General features: G+C 33.9%; 1 protein-coding gene across 1 annotated transcript; it reads right to left on the reverse strand.

Moving 5' to 3' along the window:
* Positions 1-10837: 10837 nt before the first annotated feature.
* Positions 10838-20445, reverse strand: LOC127835303 (hepatic lectin-like). Its single transcript, XM_052361659.1, has 6 exons — positions 20303-20445; positions 20033-20132; positions 19707-19800; positions 18662-18748; positions 11181-11304; positions 10838-10974 (listed from the first exon to the last, which is right to left on the reverse strand). The coding sequence occupies exons 2-6, from the start codon at positions 20051-20053 to the stop codon at positions 10941-10943; spliced, it is 360 nt and encodes a 119-aa protein (XP_052217619.1). The 5' UTR covers positions 20054-20132; positions 20303-20445; the 3' UTR covers positions 10838-10940.
* Positions 20446-20708: the final 263 nt, after the last annotated feature.

Below are 20708 nucleotides of genomic sequence, written 5' to 3' on the forward strand. Positions count from 1 at the left end.
ACTTTCCCAGTTTAAAGATTTGTCTTTGTTATATTTATTTAAAAGCATCCTTATTTTGTAAACGGCTTGTCTCAGCGCTCTATTCATAAAAGTGGCTGGCTTATCTATAACCCTTTTCCTTCTAACAGGGGCATGCTTGTCAGCCACTTTAATAAATGTATTACTAAAATTGACATAATTGGTATTGACATTGTCACACGGTTCAACGTTACATATAGCTTGTGACAGATCTCTATTGAAAGCATCAGTATTAAATTGTTTAAAGCTTCTGTAGGTACAAATACGTTTCTTTAGTAGTGGTACCTCATGTTTAAATTGTGCTCCAATAATATTATGAGCATCACTTAAACCGCAATTAAAATTACATGTACTACTAATATAAGAACTACTGTTGTTTAAATAAGATCTAAAAGTGTTGGTTTACCATTTTTGTAAAACAAGTAGGTTTCTTTAAAATATTTGTGAGATCAAAATTATCACATGAGTTCTAAATAGGCTGACATTTCTCGTCCTGCAACATATCATAATTTAAATCTTCTATTACCATACAATCATCAGTTTTAGACAGTATTTTATCAATAGTCATATTACATTCGTCTTAAAATGTTGAATCAGATAAAGACGGTGGTTTGTATGCTGCACATATTATCCATTTTGACCTATTTCAATTTATATCTACAGATATTGATTCTTTGTCTTTAAATTCCATTTAACATACCCTATCCCCTGCAATGTCCGACCGCAAATATGCCATTACATGTACTCCCCCTGTCCGCCCTCCACAAGTGATAGTTATCCACCGCAAACTGTGCACTTGGAAAGGGATCATCTATCTTGGTCTCTGATAAAAACAAAATGTCAACAATATATTTGGTTAATAGTTCTTGGATATATTGTAACGTATTTCGAACACTGCCAATGTTTAGCGACGCACAAAGAAAGCGATTCGGCTGTTTGTTACGTAACTGAACAAGAGTGTCAAATATACTGGGAGTATCCGTTGTTGAAAGGTTTGAGTCATCAAGTAGTTCTGAGTGAAATGAATCTTGAAAATAATAATTTGAAAAATGAAAGTGCGAACAAGAGTGGCAGGTGGCATGTCCACGCATTCTTATTTATATAAAATAAGCAGAAACAGAGTCATATTATGATTTTATTAAAAGACAATTAAATAATTAGTATGTTATTTACATCTTGACTGAAAACTAAGTATGCACATAACGGGCTAAGAGACAATATAAAACATGTTTAACAAATATCCGAATCGTTATCAGAATTGTCCTTATTTTGCCATTGGTGGAATATGAAATTTTTATCAGATGTGTCAACTCAAATAAAAATTCAAAATTTGCAAAATAAATTTAAGGAACTAAGAGAATAAATAAGATGTCGTGCAAACACATCTTATTTCTTTAGATTTTCAAAGACCGTTTCACAATCATGGTCAAGCTCAATACAATATGCTGGCTAGAAATGTGAAGAGGGGATAAGAATTGATACGTTTTAAATAATTATGAGAGAATGAACGACATTACAGAGTCTTATTTGCTAATACAATAATAAAAGCACACCTAGTTCAAGTTTTCAACGAACACAATTAAATGGATTAACAATCACACTTAATTTAATTAACATTACAGAGTCTTATTTGCTAATACAATAATAAAAGCACACCTAGTTCAAGTTTTCAACGAACGCAATTAAATGGATTAGCAATCACACTTAATTTAAAATAAAATTGTTTTTTTTTAAAGTAGTGGCTGAATTGAAGCAATATGTATACGTAATAACTCTTATTGATATTAAAACATATATGATTATTTACAATGGAATGAGTTTTTCGGTAAAAGGTTTTTGACACGAGGAAAAATTTACTCCGATAACAGCCTTCCTTCGCGTCATCTAATTAAGGCGGCAATATATTGAGTTAACAATCATTATCAGACTATCGATCATACTCTGCGCTCTAGAAATAGTTGTTAACTCACTTGATTCACTGTAGTACCTTATCTTACCCACAATATTATTTCAGGGAAATACTTTTTTAAAGCCAGATGATATAAAATTAAATTTTGAAAAAAAGTTTGTGAAAGTTATATTTTATTTTTATTTAAAACTTTTAGCTTAAGATTGATTGCAGCATTGAATGCCTCAGGCTTATTGAAACTCTATTAAGTCAGTATTTATAGACTTGATATGAGGCGTACATCTAAATTGTCAAGGAAGCAAGTTAATATTACACAAGTACATAAGAAGCTACGTTTACTAGCAAATTCATTGATTTTGTATAATTGGGAATTACAGTTTCTGTTAAATAAGGTTATTCCTTAACAAACATTTGAATATTGCAGGTGAGGAAAAAAAAGGTATTGTCATATGTATCTCTTACAAAAACATGTAAAACAATTATTTTCATGTTTTGAGAATTGAGAATTTGTTAATCATTAATAACACAATTGTTGCTTTCATTCATTATTCAGATATAATAAAAACAGTATATGAGATACCTCAAATATTGAACTCAAATGAAAGCGCACATATGGAAAATTAAACAAATACAGAAAAATGATTACAAAGACAACGGGGACATACTTTTCTGATAAATATGAACTTGTTGATGTATTTTAAATTTCCAAAATGCTATTAATTGAAATGTAAACGGATGTTGGCACAGTCAATGATTTCGTGTGCTCGATGGAATTGGTATCGAATTAGTTGCAATTCAAGGTAATTCAAAACCACATCCATTAACAAGCCAAATAAGGAAAGATGAATCATATCGAACGCTTGATAAAAAATATATGAACATATAGCATTAATTTAAATCTCGAGTATCTTTATTGTATTAGTCTTTTACTTATTCTGAAGATAATTTGTCAAGTGATAACAATCAAAGAGAGAATAGACAATTATACAGATAATATATTGGCTATGTACATTCAATTAAATTTTGAAAGATATTGTATTATCAAATGTCCGCAATAGCGGATGTTCAAAAGATAATTGCAGACAAACGGCAAACCATTGTTTCCTTAAAATGACATTTCTATGTTTACCAATGGCTAAAGGGTTACAACTACTTGTAATGTTCTATTAGGTTGTTTTGGGGATATTATGTTTTGCCCCTTGTTTTTAGATAAAATTATTTTTATTTTGTGTTTTAATGCATGTAAAGTAAGATTATAATTAATATCACCTTACGACTTTATCTCAAATAGAGACATCGGGAATAAAAGAAAATCTAATGAACTCGAATACATGAAACATTATACAAAATTTGAAAATTTCCAATTTTACAAAAATCATTGAAAATATTTCATGGAATGGTAAATTTTCTCAAAAGATTTACAAATCTTATCCGGAAAGTAACCTGATTGTGATTAAGTAATTGCCTAATAATGTCTAAATGAACCCGTTATGTCAGTCGTCATTAGGAATCAGCCTGCAAGAAATAAACAATACAATAATTTTTACCTGTAGATAACCCACATAACGCACATAAATAATTACATGCTTACCTAGGCTAAACATTCACTCACATCTTAATAATGCGTATTCCACAGATCTTCAGCCTATTTTGCCAAAATGTCATTGATCAAAGAAAAAAATGGTTACGCATACCAAGTAAAGAAAATGTTTTATACTTAACTAACGGATCATATACTTAACACACGCCAATCATCCGATAAGCAATGGACTGTTGGAAAGGGTGCATACTATATAATTGTCTTAACGTTTAACCTACTTACAACACAAACGCGATATGCTCGATAAACTCTTAGGCGTGAAACTATCGTATAATTCCACGGTATGCCCGAAGTCAACGCACTATTTTTTTTACTATAGTTATGCAGACGAAGCCAATTGTCGCGTATTCATTTCCTCCAGAGAATACTAATACATCAATCTTGAAGAATTTAAGGTGCGAAAAAACATAATTGGGCAAATAAAAAAACCCATATGTAATCTACGAGAGGAAATGTGTTTAAATCAACAATATGTCCGTAAGGATCAGATGATTTTGTTTGCATTGTAAAGACAAATTACAATTGAGTAAATCAATAAAGTTGTACTTAACATTTTATAATTAACCATGTTACATTATCAAAATATTACAACATTAATAAGAAATCTTGAGATTAAGATATTCAAATAAAGAATTAAAGGTTCCTATAAACATTAAACGATTACGTCGTCATATATATTAACGAGACTCGCCTGAGATATGTCCCATACGTTCAAAATAAATGAAACAGGAGGAGATGAACATATCATTACCCACGTCCATACGAAGCCAAGTCCATATCAATCATATTTGACTATATATTTATTTGTCTGGACAGGACAAATATACATAGATTCACTGGAACGCAAACTGTAATATAGAGATGTGTTTAGCGAACTATTCGGCTTGAATATATAGTATTGATTGAACAGAGCCCACTACTTTTCTGGGGCGCTTTGTATGGACACACATTTTATTTTGCCACGGATATAATAGGTTACTATTACTTATAAGCTTGTTTTGTTTAAAGAATGTGTTTATAAATGTTGTGTAATACATATACGTATAGTAAAGTATATATATAACGCTGTATTTATTTTTTGCCGAAGCTTTCGACCTCACGGTCTTCATCAGCGGCCATTTTTATTTTCAGATATTTTATTATGAACGGAAATGACGCCGTGCATTTCCGGCGTCAACGTTGTTTACGCGCCCTTTTATTAACGTTTATTCTTGCACGCTGATGCCATATGGTCGGTATGTCGTTAGTTTTGACTTCCACAATTGCTCCATGGTTTTTCGGTACTCGTCCGACCCACTGAGTTTTTCGAGTTCCATTATTTGGAAATCGTCCATGGAATGTCCGTCGGTGTAGAAATGTTTAGCTACCGGGTCACTGTGCTGTGTGCGAATACGCGATAGATTCAATAGATGTCGCTGGTACAGAGTTCCGCCGGTCTCTCCCACATACACGAACCTGCGACAGCGACGACAGTTGACCGCGTACACAATATTGGATGATTTGCAATCAACATTGTTTCTGACGCTGTACTTCCTGTCGCTGGGATCTGTGAACTATTTCGCCTTCATCATGTACAGGCAAATGGCACATCTCTGCGCCCCACAGGGCTCGCTCATATTGGGTTTTCGGAAGAACATCCTATTGTGTTTTTTGAAGAAGAGTCGTTGACAAAGGCAAGTTGTTGACGGACCTCACTGCATGGGAACGTCGCATGCGTCTCAGAGAATATTTCTACTCTGAAGAGAGAGACGGACATCCTAAACAAGAGATCCCGTACAGGAAGAAGACGCCGTCAACATGGACTCCAAAAGCAGGCCGCGATAAATGGTTGGATGCGTATATCAAGGCTGTAAAGGATGACATCATCAAGGGTCTCAAAGGAAGGTTTAAGCTCAATATGAGTAAATCTGAAGAAAACGCTCTGAAAGAACTTCTTAACGACGATGAAATTGTCATTCGGCCTGCTGATAAAGGTTCTGGTATAGTCGTAATGGATAGCACAGATTAAATAAAAAAATTAAAAGGTGAAATTTCCGATAGCGACACATTTGCGGAAGTTACCGACGACAAAACAAAATCAGTGCAAAACAAGGTAAAAAAGGTGGTAGACAACATGTACAAAAAAGGTTCCATAGACAGTGATTTCCGACAATACATGACAAGGAACGATGGCACTTCCGGTAAGCTTCAAGAGAACCCGAAGTTACATAAGCCAGGAATGCCGTTACGCACCATTGTGAATGGTAGAAGCCACCCGACAGAGAAAATGGCGGAAATTGTTGAGGACCAGTTGCGAAGCCATGTGACGTCACTTCCGTCGTGTGTAAGAGACATTATGGACTTCTTAAGCAAAATACAAAAATTAAAACAACCTCTTCCGGAAGGTACGCTAATATTCTGTTTAGATGTGAAGGCCCTGTATCCAAGTGTCCCGAGAGATGACGCCCGTGTTGCTGCTATAGATGCTTTAATCTGGCGAACGGACCCGGAAATTCCTACAGAGGACGTCATCGTGATGATGGACACTGTGTTGGAGAACAACACCTTCTCATTCAACGAGGAACATTTTATACAGACAGAAGGGACGGTTGGCTCACGCCTCGGACTGAACCTACATGGGTGCTTGGGAAGAGGAACTGCTCCGGCGGTCAGAAAAGCAACCACTCGCATACTTCCGGTTTGTGGATGATGTGTAAGGGCTTATGGACGCATGGTATCGAGGCACTTACAACATTCCACACAAAAAGTAATGGTATCAACCCTCGCATTAAACTCGAGCTCCGCTATTCTTCAGAAAAACTAGAGTTCCTGGACACGGTGACATCAATACGGAACGGCCGCCTTCAAACCGACCTATATACTAAGCCTACCGATAAACACCTGTACCTACACAGGGATTCATCGCACCCGGAGTCTACAAAAAAGCAATACCATATGGTCTGGGTGTGTGTGCGAAAAGAATCTGTTCAGAGGAGGTTGCCTACCGGAAGCACAAACAGGCGGTTAAAACACAGCTCTTGAACCGTGGATATGACGGGGCGTTTGTGGAGACCGAATTGATAAAGGTCGACAATAAAAAGAGAGAGGACCTTTTACGCGAAAAGACAAGCTCGGAGCATAATTCAAGGATTCCGCTGGTGGTAACGTTTTCGCGCGCACTACCCAATATCGGCCGTATCATCCGTAGACACCTACACACGTTGCACACGTCTGATAGAATGAAGGAAGTGTTCTCTGAGCCCCCATTAGTAGCCTTCAGACGGGATTGCAACCTGCAAAACATCCTAGTGCACAAAAAACACAATAGGATGTTCTTCCGAAAACCCAATATGAGCGGACCCTGTGGGGCGCAGAGATGTGCCATTTGCCCGTACATGATGAAGGCGGAATATTTCACAGATCCCAGCGGCAGAAAGTACAGCGTCAGAAACAATGTTGATTGCAAATCATCCAATGTTGTGTACGCGGTCAACTGTCGTCGCTGTCGCAGGTTCGTGATATTGAACATCTATTGAATCTGTCGCGTATTCGCACACAGCACAATGACCCGGTAGCTGAACATTTCTACACCGACGGACATTCCATGGACGATTTCCAAATAATGGGACTCAAAAAACTCAGCGGGTCGGACGAGTACCGAAAAACCATGGAACAATTGTGGAAGTCAAAACTAACGACATACCGACCATATGGCATCAATCTGCAAGTATAAACGTTAATTAAAGGGCGCGTAAACAACGTTGACGCCGGAAATGCACGACGTCATTTCCGTTCATAATAAAACATCTGAAAATAAAAATGGCCGCTGATGAAGACCGTGAGGTCGAAAGCTTCGGCAAAAAATAATTACAGCGGTTTTTGTTTAAATAATAGAGACTTTGTTATATATATATATATATATATATATATATATATATATATATATATATATATTTAACAATATATATATAGCGATAAAAAAAGCCAATTGCATGAATGCATTTGGCAATCTTTAACAGGATTGTGCTATATTAAGTTGATTTTAGTTTTTAAATGGGGATTCGAAGAGATAAGGAAAAACATATGAATGCATGATGCACTTTATTAAAATGGCGATACAGTGATAACATTTTAAATTATACTTTCACTCGCACTGGGAATTTATATGTTGAATATGTAAACTTTATAACAAGATAATATGTCATTCTGTTAGAGCGAAGCAGTAGTCGAGACATACTTGCCTCACCTTTAACGTGTTTCTCACTAATGAGTAATTTCCGTTAATACGTAAACATATTTAAACAATATAAATTAACAAATCAGTCACAGATACCGAATTCCTGCTTTTATAAGTAGTGCTTTATTTTATCATATGTAACATTTTTGCGATATTATTTGGGAACGAACCATTATTACATGAATTTACTACCCACATCGCATTAAGTTGTTAAGCAACACAATTGCCATATCGTGGATTCAATAATATTTTATTATAATTGATTATGTCTGTTTGAGATTTGCTGGTTGTTGATGAAATCGTATGAGCTAAATCACAATGCCTAAATTAGAGCAAACATTATCAGTAGTTAAAAGTTAGTATTTAGTTATTAATATTCCGACACAGTGATGGTTGTTGCTATTGTTTTGGATGTGCGTGCTGTCCATATTGATACCAGTGACAAACAATACATTTATACACAACCTTATCATGCACACCACAACCATCGAAATGTGATTGACACCGACAATGTTGGCTAACTCTCGTGTAGTTCAAAAATATAACTGTAGCGGCAAGCCCAACACGCTGTTTCTGATCAAACGCCATCTTTCGCCGTTAATACTTTTATGAAATATGTAAGATGACAATGGTTTGACACCACGATCAGTATAATTTTCATGGAGAGGCGACCTGAATGTTTGTTCATGCAAATGCGCTTTAAGTAATCCGCTTTGAATCATATATACTGGAGTTGGTGTCAATGTTCGTGCTGTTCTTGAAGTTGATAGACAACAAAACTGCGTCATACCACACATGGTGTTATTACTTTTTCACGCACTAAGCTGATTTTATATGACTTGTTGTAATTGTGTCTATGAAAATAACTTACACTATTAAGTCATGTTGACACGTTGTGACGTTTGTGATTTGCAACTAAAACATATCTAGTCTAGTACACGCGTGTTAAAGCAATTATCTTAAAGGAAATATACATATCACTGAAAGTAACATATCGCAAATGATTATCAAATAAACATGTAGCAAACCACCACATTGATATCTGCCTGATACTGATATAACATTGCCATTGCAGTAAAATTAAATGTGATTCAACAAAACAAACAATTTGATACCCAGACGTTATATATTTAAACACAAAATGAAGCACAAAAAGCAAAAACAATTTTTTACAAATATTAAGTGCACGTGCTCATGACGTCATCATTACCACGTCTAACAACAAAAGTCATATTCTTTCCCGTTAAAACTGCAGTTTTTTAGCGATTGTTTCATTAATTTTTTTAAAATCGGGGACGTTATTTTGTCACAGCGGTGATGTCTTTTTTGTCGTAATTGTACTTTTGACACAAATGGTACGGCATTATACTTCGCTCAATCCTTCTGTTGGTACTATGTTAACAGCTTTCACTGAGCAGTAACTAAGCAACCATGATTGTTGTAATAAAACAATTGTACACAACGATAACGTTTTGAACCTTAGTGTTCAAGCTATTTTACATGATTTTCATTTGTTTAGTTCTACCGACTTAGTCTTTTAGATTATTAAACATATTAAGCATGCTTTCGTTCTTTAGAGGAATTCAATTGGCATACCTTCGTAGACAAGCATGTGGTAATTATGTTGTGCTTAGTATGTATCATAATTGCAGAACATTGTGATCGCGGATATGCTTCCGCTAATAATACAACTTATGCATACTTTAACTGTATAAACCATTCTGTATAATACACGGCAGGCGGAAACCTTAATATATACATCGGTCCTCTTTTACGTCAAGAAATCTATTGCCAAAACAGAGAGTCAAAACACTCAAGATGTAGATAAGGTCCTCACGTACATAACAAACCTACACATTTGAACAAATCGTGGGTCACTGCCTTGGAACGGAAAACACTACAAGGTTTGAAAAAATCTAAAGAACTCCACACCACGTAAGCCTTATATTGGCATGCATGTACTCGTACTTGTACATTCGTTGCAAATTTATGTTAAACACTTCTAAGCAATCAATGTACGTTTGACTTATCGACTTGAATACACATGATACCAATACTTCACTAAGCGGCCACGTTCGTATGATATATGTACAAGTAGCACCTGGTTTATATCGGCCTGTAGCCAATTGTATAAATCTGGATAACTCTTATCCAGCGGATAACTTTTGGTTATCTTATCATAACATTGAAGATAACCAAAAGTTATTCGCTGGATAAAAGTTATCCAGATTTATACAATTGGCTGCAGATGTCAATACTTGGTCCGCTTCCGTCACAACAGACAGAAGACCATTGTCCAAATTGTAGACGTCCGCCCAGCTCTGTCGTGTGTTATCGTTTATATTGTATAATATCTTTTTTTTCCTTCACTACAATGTATTTTAGAACAAGCTTTCCGTACGTGTATGTGCATTCAATTTATTACACAATTAAATGCATGTAACGAAACACACCCATTTATTCTAGAGACTTCGGATTTCAGAGACAACAATTAGGACGTGTTAGTTTATTGATCAGTATATTATTTAAAAAAACATCGAACGAATCCAAAACGTATTTCGATGCTGTCATTACGGCCAGAGAGCAATTGTTCCGAGTGCTACTATGCGACATGGGCCACTTGTAGATGTCCGCCCCAGCTCTGTCGTGTGTTATCGTTTTGCTCCGAGCATTCTATCCATTTGATAAATCGTGTGTTCGGTAAGAATGGTTCACATTTGATACAAATGTTTACAAATGCAGTGTTGTTTTAAACAAAATAAGATGAACGGATGGACGCCATTATATTACTTTTTATCGTTACCATGTGTAACATTAAATTATACATCTGAATGAAATTAAATCGTGGGACCCGCCGTTTTCACACGTCGGACGTTCTCCGCAAATTTATTTAAATCAGTTATAACTTATACAGTTCTAGGCATGACAAGCTGTTTTTTTTTCGCAAACGAATATACTAAAGAACGAACTCAATTGCAAAATGTTGAATTATTCAATCGTTTGTATGTTTTGTCTAGTGATTATCGTGCTCGAGCGGGTGCAACTATGAAAACATAAAATAAAGAAGCAAGTACAAAAATAAAAAAAAATAAGATGCGTATGAACATATTTTTCCAAATTCCAAGCCAAACGGATTATCATGGCAACAATACAGTTTTTACAAAATACTCCGGACTGTTTTCTTTCGCGCATGTCTATCATCCGACGATAGTTGCTCCACATTCGTTCCCTCTGTGATTTAAAAGATGACAGAACAGACAAATGCAAAAAAAAATAAATGTCTACAACTAGTCTCAAGCAAGGAGCTGATGGACCACTGTTCTGTTATTGGTATCTATAAGGTATTACATGTAAACATTAAACAATAAGGAAACAATACAGAATGTCACATATTTTATAGATATTACAAAATTGATGGGTTTGTTTGTATATCGTACCTAGCTTCACATAGCACAAATAATTGTGCAGAGCAGACTGCATCGACCCAACGGTAATCAGCGCCAGGAGCAAATGCTGCACAATCCTCATTGGTGTGATCTCCTGAATCGCCCGGCATGAAGTCTTTAGGATAATAACAGTCTATTAAAACATAACACACAGATTCCGCTTTGACATTAAAACAATCAAATGCGATCGATATATAAAAAGCAATACTATGGATTTGGTTTGATAATACGTATTCGCATATATATTATCATTGCTGCGATTGAAGATTTTGCGGTCGCACGCAGTCATAAGTCACCATTGTCCTCAACGGAATGTACCATTACTGTCTAGCTAAAATGGAACACAGCAACAGCTGATTATGTGCTATTGTTTTAAGGAGCTAATATTGTGTGTAAGTTAAAATATATGGGTGTGTTCTCTTGTAAAGGTTTGTTTTACAATATACATGATGTGCGTGTGTGTACGCTTTGTTATTCCAATAAATAGAATGCATTCTTAAAACAAATCATTAAGCTGCGAGATTGTGTTAATATCACGCAGTCATCTCTAAAAATGAAATTCAAAAATTGCCATTGAGTATACGTATTTGCCTACTTCGAACAAAAGGTATCAGGAATAAAGCAAAATAGCCTGTTTTTACCCATAGCTGAATTAAATTAAGTTGTGTAACCTTGAACATATTTCAAAGTGTGCAATGCAAAACATTTAAAATACAACTCAAATTACAAAATAATTTATTATTACGAGTATTTATATACTATAACTATGGTTTTTGTGTTAGTTATTTGTTTTACCATTATTCAAAACAATACGTCGAATGTGTTTTGTATGACTTTATATGATACACACTACAATGGCGAGACATACGATTATATAAGTATAGTCATTGGTATTTTATGATTCAATAAAAAAATTTTACGAAAATAGCATGTACAAGAAAATAGTTGCACACATAAGGTTGTATTGCTACGTTTTAAATAAGGCCATACACTCTTCAAAATAGCACAGTTTCAGCGGCAATTTGGGTTGATATACTTATAGTGCAAAACCGTTCACACAAATCGAATTAAGATTGTAGATGCTGTTTTAAATACAAGTTGCATTCGTAAATTCAGATAAAGAGCACTACAACATTTAATTTAAACTTACTTGCGAAACACTGACAAAAACATAATTGAGGTGTTAGATGAATAGCGCTCAGATGTATTTATGCGTAATTTTAAACAAAGAGCAATAACCCCTAAAACGAAACTCAATTGCAAATATTATCAAAATCCACACGCACAATTTAAGTAAGGCGCACATTGACTTATGCAAGCAAAGAGAACACACACAGATAAATTAATCGAAACATCTTGACAAAATGCTCTTAAACGCTTTGAAGTAATAATTATGTAAACGATTGACGAAAATCGAAAGCACAATTCAGGAGTTGCACATAGACGCCCTCATGCCCTTTACGAAAACTGATAACTCCTGAAAAAATAAGTCACTTTCACAATATTTACGAAAAGCGCTGTAGCGCTTGGATATTTTTATTTCCAATGTAAAATTAACATAAATTGCATTCAAACCATAATGAGGAGTTACACACAGAAGCTTCTATATTTCGTTTCAAACAAAGGAAACATTCTTTAAACTATCACGCTAGAACACAACTTTGTCAACCTTTTTTACTTCAAGAGAATTAAACAATACAAGTTCGACACACGCAGTGTTAGAAGAATCGAGTACCAATAAGTGAGACGTTTGTACTTTAGCATACACGCACAGGCGAACGAGCCTACCATTGCAATTTACCTGTGTTTTTCAAGAGAAAAAACTATGAGCATTTAAAGGTTGCGACCATAATTCGATATCGTGTTTGATTGTCATAATAAGTAATTACCTTTATCCACTACTGTCAACAATCCTAACTAAACAGAACAGAACAGAATAGAACAGAACAGAATAGTTTATTAGACATACAGTTCATACAACATAAACATATATAAAAATAACAGCATGTGTATTAAGTAAATATAAAATATATCCTATCGAACAAAGATCAAGTTAAATATACACGAAATAAAACTGTTTTCGTGAGAGTTTCACATGCTAGTTAACGCATAATGACCGCATAATGTCCAAAATAGCTGTTTGATTGCAATAAATACTACAATATCATGTACCTATGTTTTTTGAAAGGGAAATATTATAATTGTATACTATATCTTATAATAAATGTATAAAACAGGGTAAGTGCTTGGATAATAAATATCCTCCTTACGTCTCTGTTAAATTTAATAAACTGGATCAAAGTTCGTGAGAAATAACAATATAAACAGCCAGAAAATAATTCGTAGTTCAATAGGTTTGTATATATATTTAGAGTTTGAAACTGTTGATACTGTTAAGGAGATATTATATAAATATTTATTCCATCTATGTTACACCTTGTTAAAAATTAAGTTTTATGGGTTTTTTTACCCATTTTTTGACCACGTATACGAAAAACGAACATATAGTTGATCGTAGGGTTTTGTTTCCTTAAAGAATATAGGACAATTTATATGATCTTAATGTAGTATCTCCATATAAATCTATATTTATACATATATATATATAAATAAATAAATAAATAAATAAATAAATAAATAAATATATATATATATATATATATATATATATATATATATATATATATATATATATATATATATATATATACCCTCCTACACACGTACACATATTCGTTCACATAAACATATTCATACATATATACCTATATATACTTATATACTAGTATTCATCATACCCCACAGTCGACCACCTGTGCGATAATTAAAACATACATGATCTTTGGAGATAAATTTGCTCGTAAGTATGTTTTGTTAAATCTTACTATAAGACAAGAAATATGACTTAGTTACTGGAGCAACAAGTTAAACAATGCCTTCAATATTGTGTACACAACATACATATACATAGGACCATAGCTTTTCAAAAGAAAATGATATAGACACCAAAATGCGACTTAATTACTAAAGCAACAATGAAAATAATGCCATCAACATACCGAGGTCCATAACGATTCTACAAGATTAGGACTATGTGAACAGTGTGAGCAATATGTAAGCAACCAAATGTATAATTAAAACTGTGCACATTAATGTGTCTCTGAATTAAAAGGCTTTATGTCAGTATATTACCAACTGTTTTATGGTTGTTTTATTTTCGCTTTGCATTAAATGAATATATTTAATCATATTCGTGTGGGTACAGTAATATTTTGGAATATGTATTTTCCGAATGTGAATATATATAGGGCACTTACGAACAATTCGTTTACAATATCATTTAGATCGCAGAGGGTACATTTTCTCTCCTGTCTGGGCACATTTCAGTATTTCAATTGTGGGACGATAAATGTAATTAGGCCAATATATATCTCTATTTTGGATCCTCCAACTGGCTTATGTATGCCGCTTTTTCAAAATTTAGTTTTATATTTCTATTCACATCAAGCGACGTTGAGTCTTATAGTCCTGATCGCCAATTGCTAATATAGATTTCGCAAAATCGAGTTCTTGATATTGTTATTATTAATGTTATTTAACTGATCTTTTGCAATAGTAATTAAAACATAATTTTCTTGTTAAACCGAGTAAATCTTGAAACAAATATTTAATAATTCTGATATATCTTTCGAAACCCTGGAAATCTACCCTTTCATTATATAATGCGAGAGTATACGTTAATGTTTTTAATTAAGAACCCATTTACAAAACTTTTGAACAGTAGTTAAAGACTGGTGTATGCGTCAAAAGCGTTACCCATGATATTAAGCGGTACTTTGTTATTCTGAATTAAAGACATTAGTGAATATGAGGATCGCAATCCTTTTCCCGCAAGTGTGTTCATAGCCAGAGCGAATTCCCCACCGCTAGTAACCACAACCCCTAAGTAGTGGAACGAGTTAACGACCTCAACTTCTTGGTTATCATTAAACCATTTGTTGTTTGCACCTACCCTTCCCCCTTTCCGAAATAACATAACTTTAGTTGTTTCGATATTTACAGTTAGGTTCCATTTTTGACAATATGAATGTACGTTGTTTCAAGAGTTTTGTAGACCGTCTTCAGATTCCGTTACGAGCACAGCGTCGTCTACAAACGATAATAAAAAATAGCGATTTTGTCAATTTTAATACCCGCATCTATATTTTCTTGTAAATGGATCTCATTAAGAAATTTCATTGAGAAAGGGAGAGAAGCAGATCGGAGACGTTATCTCCCCCTGGAATAGTCCGTGGTTGCTATTAAAAAGGTTAGACAATGTTCCTAAATGTTTACCCAAAGTTTTAATTCACTATACATTGACCGTAAACGGATAGTAAATTTCCGTCAATTCCTAACTTTATCAGCTTGTACCAAAGTATGTTCCTATCCATAAAGTCATATGCAGACCAGTTTTAAGATTATGAAGTATACCAACCATATGAACATCGGGTATACAAACTTTACCCCATATGCGCATTCTGGTTTCAGCTAGGACCGACTATAAAGCTAATTTTTCAATGACGTGAATATCATAAACGTGTTTCCCAATTGTTTGATTCATTTTTAACGTATGATTTTGGTTGCAAAAAACTGTTTTAAGAACCTTAATATGATCATATAACCATTATTAAGCCTATGTACTCCGTTTCATTAATTAACTTTATGATATAAGACGAGAATGTGTTCAATTTGTTCGCCAATTACAAGTTAAGCCTCACCAGTGAAGCTCGAAACTCGCCTTTTACGAGAAAAAGGCGGCCAATGTGGAAAAAACACGGCCAATACGGAAAAAGGTCGGCCAATACGAGATTCAGCCAATCAGAAACCAGGAAAAACTCGGCCTAATATGAGAATTGTGGACGCCATTTTGAAGTTGTATTTTTAGTTTTGGTGCTAAAGTATAAACCTTTAAAAATATGCTAAAAGTACTCAGCCCCTAATATTTTCAGCTCCCTTTTTCGATAATAACAATAGTGCAGTGTAACCACAACAGAAAGGTCCAATATTTGAGCGTACATAAATAACAACTTTGAATATTTTCAAGCTACAATGAGCGCCGAAAGCAAAACTAATTCGAAATCATGGAGGAATAACACATTACAAATGCAATTCCTAATGGCACTAATTTAGTTGTCAATCCTTATTGTCTTTCTGAGTTTTATCAAAACAACGGTAGTGGATCCACAGTGGCTGGAATGTTATTCAGGTAAATTTTGCATTACATCGCTAAATGTCGAATTGTGACTAGTGTTCCTGCATCATGTAATGTCTAGAAAGCATCTGTCGTCATACACTAAGTTTAAATGCTATTGTTTCCATGCTGTTTCAGTAATTTCGCCTCATATTACAATATTAATGAAATAATAATTATTCTTCTGAAATTAAATGCATGAAACATGTGTTTCATCTTGCAACAATATTTAATTTTCGTTTTAAATTAACAAGATATCTATTAAAAGGTAGGCTAGATTGAACTTTACCGGTACGTAGTTGTTTACCACTATCGACAAAGCGGGGGGTTTGGGGGCGGTAGCCCCCGATACTAAAGAAATATATTGGATAAAAAAGGATTATTCGGTGTTGCGTTAGTTGTTGCGCACTTAGCAACGATAAATTTATACGCTTTTCCATTCTTTTTTACATACCGGTGAAGTTCAATCGTCCCAAAAAGTATTTTTGTGAACATAACATTTTCAAAGCATTTTGCATGGGATATAAACAGGGAAAAATTGTATAGAACAAACATTTTGCTATCTTTCAAAACTTCATACTTAATTTAATAGCAAAAACCTGTAATTCGAAAGTGAAATTCAAGATTTTCTTGCTGAATCATATTATAAAGTTAATTAATAAAATTGTCATAAATTAGTTGAATTCATATTGGCTTTGTGATTGAGCTTCAGACAGCCGTGTTGTCCTACGGCCTGCGGCCTCAGGCCAATACGGCTGTCTTCAGCTCAATAACAAATCCAATATGAATTCAACTAATTAAAAACATTATAGTATCATTTAAATAAATTTTACAATCAACTCTGCGTAAAGCAATCAATACAAAGGCCATGGTCCGTTTTGACATCATAGGCATTAAAAAAATTAAAGAGAAAACTTCGATACACGTTTAGTACCAAATATTATACCTCTATACGTTATGTATTAATTCTTGTCATGAAACTTTCATCTTAATTTATTTTTTGTTTGTTCATTATGTATTTGTTTTGGTTATGTACACTTGCATTCGTGAATATATCTGACTTGACTTAAATACTGGCAAAATTACACTTCTCCAACTTCATTCGAAAATTGCCTTAATGAATCACTTATGTAAACCTTTGTGTATGAACTTTATATTTTAAAATGCCAAACAAGAGCTTACTATTACTGGTGCATCATTTGAATTTTCAACAAGAGTACCCGTCGATTCATAAATGTTTTCGATGTATCGAATGATGTGTTGTGTTGCAAACGCTGTACGAAATAATGCTTACTAGAATATATCAAGACCATGTGATGAATCAATCAGTACATATTATGGAATCATTTCAACTCATTAAAGGCATTTTTATGGCATTTTGTCTGTAAAGTTTTCCTCGTTATACCTCAAGAGACTTCATATATCGTCCAATCTTCGTCAAACTAGGTCAAATCATTTGTGTGGATGATGCCTCGGCAAAACTTTAAATCGGGCCATTTAGGGTCAAAATCAAGTACATTGGCAATGCTGAAAAAGCTTTACAAACTGTAAACGTTATATTTCCCTTTAGTATCATGAAACTTACGAGAACATGTGTAATATTACAATATTAGAATAAAAATCGTTCCAGTCGGTTGTGGATAATTTTTCGTAAACGATAGTAAAAACGGTTGATCATATGAAAGTTATATGTATGAACAGTTATTATAAAACGTGCATTAACTTGCGTTGTAACGATATCCTTGTCGAATTAAAAATGGTCCCGGTCCGATAAAATCATTGCTGTCGATGATGCTGTTTTAAGGATAAGTTAAATAATATTTATGGTCCGAAGTATTACCTTACTTTATATACGATTCGAAGTTTCTCAAAAAACGTGACTCAAAAAATAATATGATTTAAAATGGCGAATGTATCTTGGAAAACCTTGTGTTGATATAAAACGAGAACATGTTTGTATAGTTTAAGCAGTAAACACAAGCAGGACATCAAAATATGGAATGGGTCATGAATGTTCTATTTCGTTAATGCAACACCGAATGTCACGAAATTCATGTTTTACTTGTTTGTGATACATCGCCTGATTTTTCATCCATTCGTATATATATATATTATATATATATATATATATATAATATATATATATAGTATTATGTGTGTGTGTTTTCTTGGTGGTAATGCATCAAAACATCGCAAAACATATGTAATAACAAGCATCTAAACAATTCGAAATGTATACCTGTAAATGACGGCATCTCATCCGTGTCATACCATTTCCAGACTCCTTCAATATCTTCATCCGTTAGTCCGACCCACCAATAGGCATCTATAGTCAAGAGTAGGCAAGTTTGATTTATCTTAACGCGGTACCAGCTAATTCTTATTGCACAAAGTACGATATTATAAACGATATACGATATATTGTAAAACTTCATTAACAAAACAATTCAGTCCTGAACCGAGGAGGTAATTATTCATCAGATGATATTTGCATCTAAATATGTTGTTCGCTTTATAGTTGTGCATCGGTGGATAAATTCATTCTAATCTCAATATTGCTAATATTAACCAAGCAAAAAACCTTTATTCACTGCATGATATTCATACACACTTATGAATTGTAAAGATGTATAAACATGATATAATACAATGTCATTTGTAAAGCTCCGATAGGAAGACACTAGCATTAAGAATCCATATCATTACATGTACATGTACTAATATTTCATAAATAGGCGCTAAGTTAAAATGTGTGTTAATAGTTTGGTTTGTTATTCTATGTGTAAAACGCGGAGTTTGTTTTTATGTTTGGTGTTTTTCAACGATATCAACATACTTACATTCAAATTCAACGTTGTGCATTCATAATACAGTATATATCTTGATACTTTATTGAAGAGCAATATTGTGTCAGTTGAATCGTTAACACCAGTTATTAAATTTCTCTAATGTTCGACAGTTTACTTATAAACATTTCATTGTCCACACAATTACATGAAAATCCATGTTGCGTAACGTTTTTATTGACATGCAGCTATATATGTTGTAAACTAAACATGTGCGACTTTAAACGCATGAAATATGTTATCTATCATGTCGACCCGTTTACGATAAAGATGCTCTAATTTAATAATTCGACATATCATTCGTTTAGTGCTTAAATAATATAAACATTATATGTGAAAATAACTAAACCTAGGAAAACCACCACTCTTTAGTAGATGTGTTCTTTCTACTGAACCATTAATAAGCAATATAATGTGTGTGCGTATACAATCAGTTACCTTTGTACGGGCGCAGTCGGTCTTTCAAAAAACTGTTTTCTAGGGCATTGTCGACGTGAAAAAGATTACTGTTTCCGTGTTGTCGACAATAGTGCTATAAATTAAGGAATATTAATTATATGGTATGTTGACACAATTTACAGCCTCGTATTATGTATACCTTTTGAAAATGAACACGTTTTAGTAATATGTTGTTATTACTGTTTTTATCCAGTAATACATTAAGTTTGTGGAGCGTATTCCATATGTTCATGGACTGCATACAGTGTGTGTTTTTTTAATCGATAGTGCATATTTCTGTTATCGACTAGGAATAAATTATTTACTTCAGCTTCTGTAAATGACATTCCTTGCGCACGAATAGGTAGCAGGAACCACTGAATGCAACCCAGCCATCTTTGCACGTCGTATCAAACGAAACGCAACCTTTATGAATAATTGATACAAATCAAGTTATTTGTAGACTAGCATATGAACGCAAATTCGGTCGAACAGTTAAATACTAGTATACAAGCTTTTCACAATGTATGATCATGTAAAGGTCTTTTGAAATTATTAGATAAACAAAATCGCAATTAAAAAGGAAATGACCTTACCTGAAATAAACAAACACAAAACAATGGAAACACTCCTGTTCCACATTTTGGTGTTGTCTGCCGAATGGTCACAAACACGTAAGTGATAAGGCGACATATTTTTATTTTGTGGCAAAGTCAGAATTTACATGTTTTGGTCAAAGGCATCGAGGCATCCCGGAGTGACTAACGATCTCATTAAAATTAATTCGTTAAGCGAAATTCATCATAATCATTATCATCACCAGCAGCAGCAGCAACATCATCATAATCATCATCATCATCATCATCATCATCATCATCATCATCATCATCATCATCATCATCATCATCATCATTATCATTATCATCATCGTCTTCATCATCATCATCATCATCATCATCATCATCATCATCATCATCATCATCATCATCATCATCATCATCA

The sequence above is a fragment of the Dreissena polymorpha genome, chromosome 6, assembly GCF_020536995.1.
Source record: "Dreissena polymorpha isolate Duluth1 chromosome 6, UMN_Dpol_1.0, whole genome shotgun sequence".
Lineage (NCBI taxonomy): Eukaryota > Metazoa > Mollusca > Bivalvia > Myida > Dreissenidae > Dreissena > Dreissena polymorpha.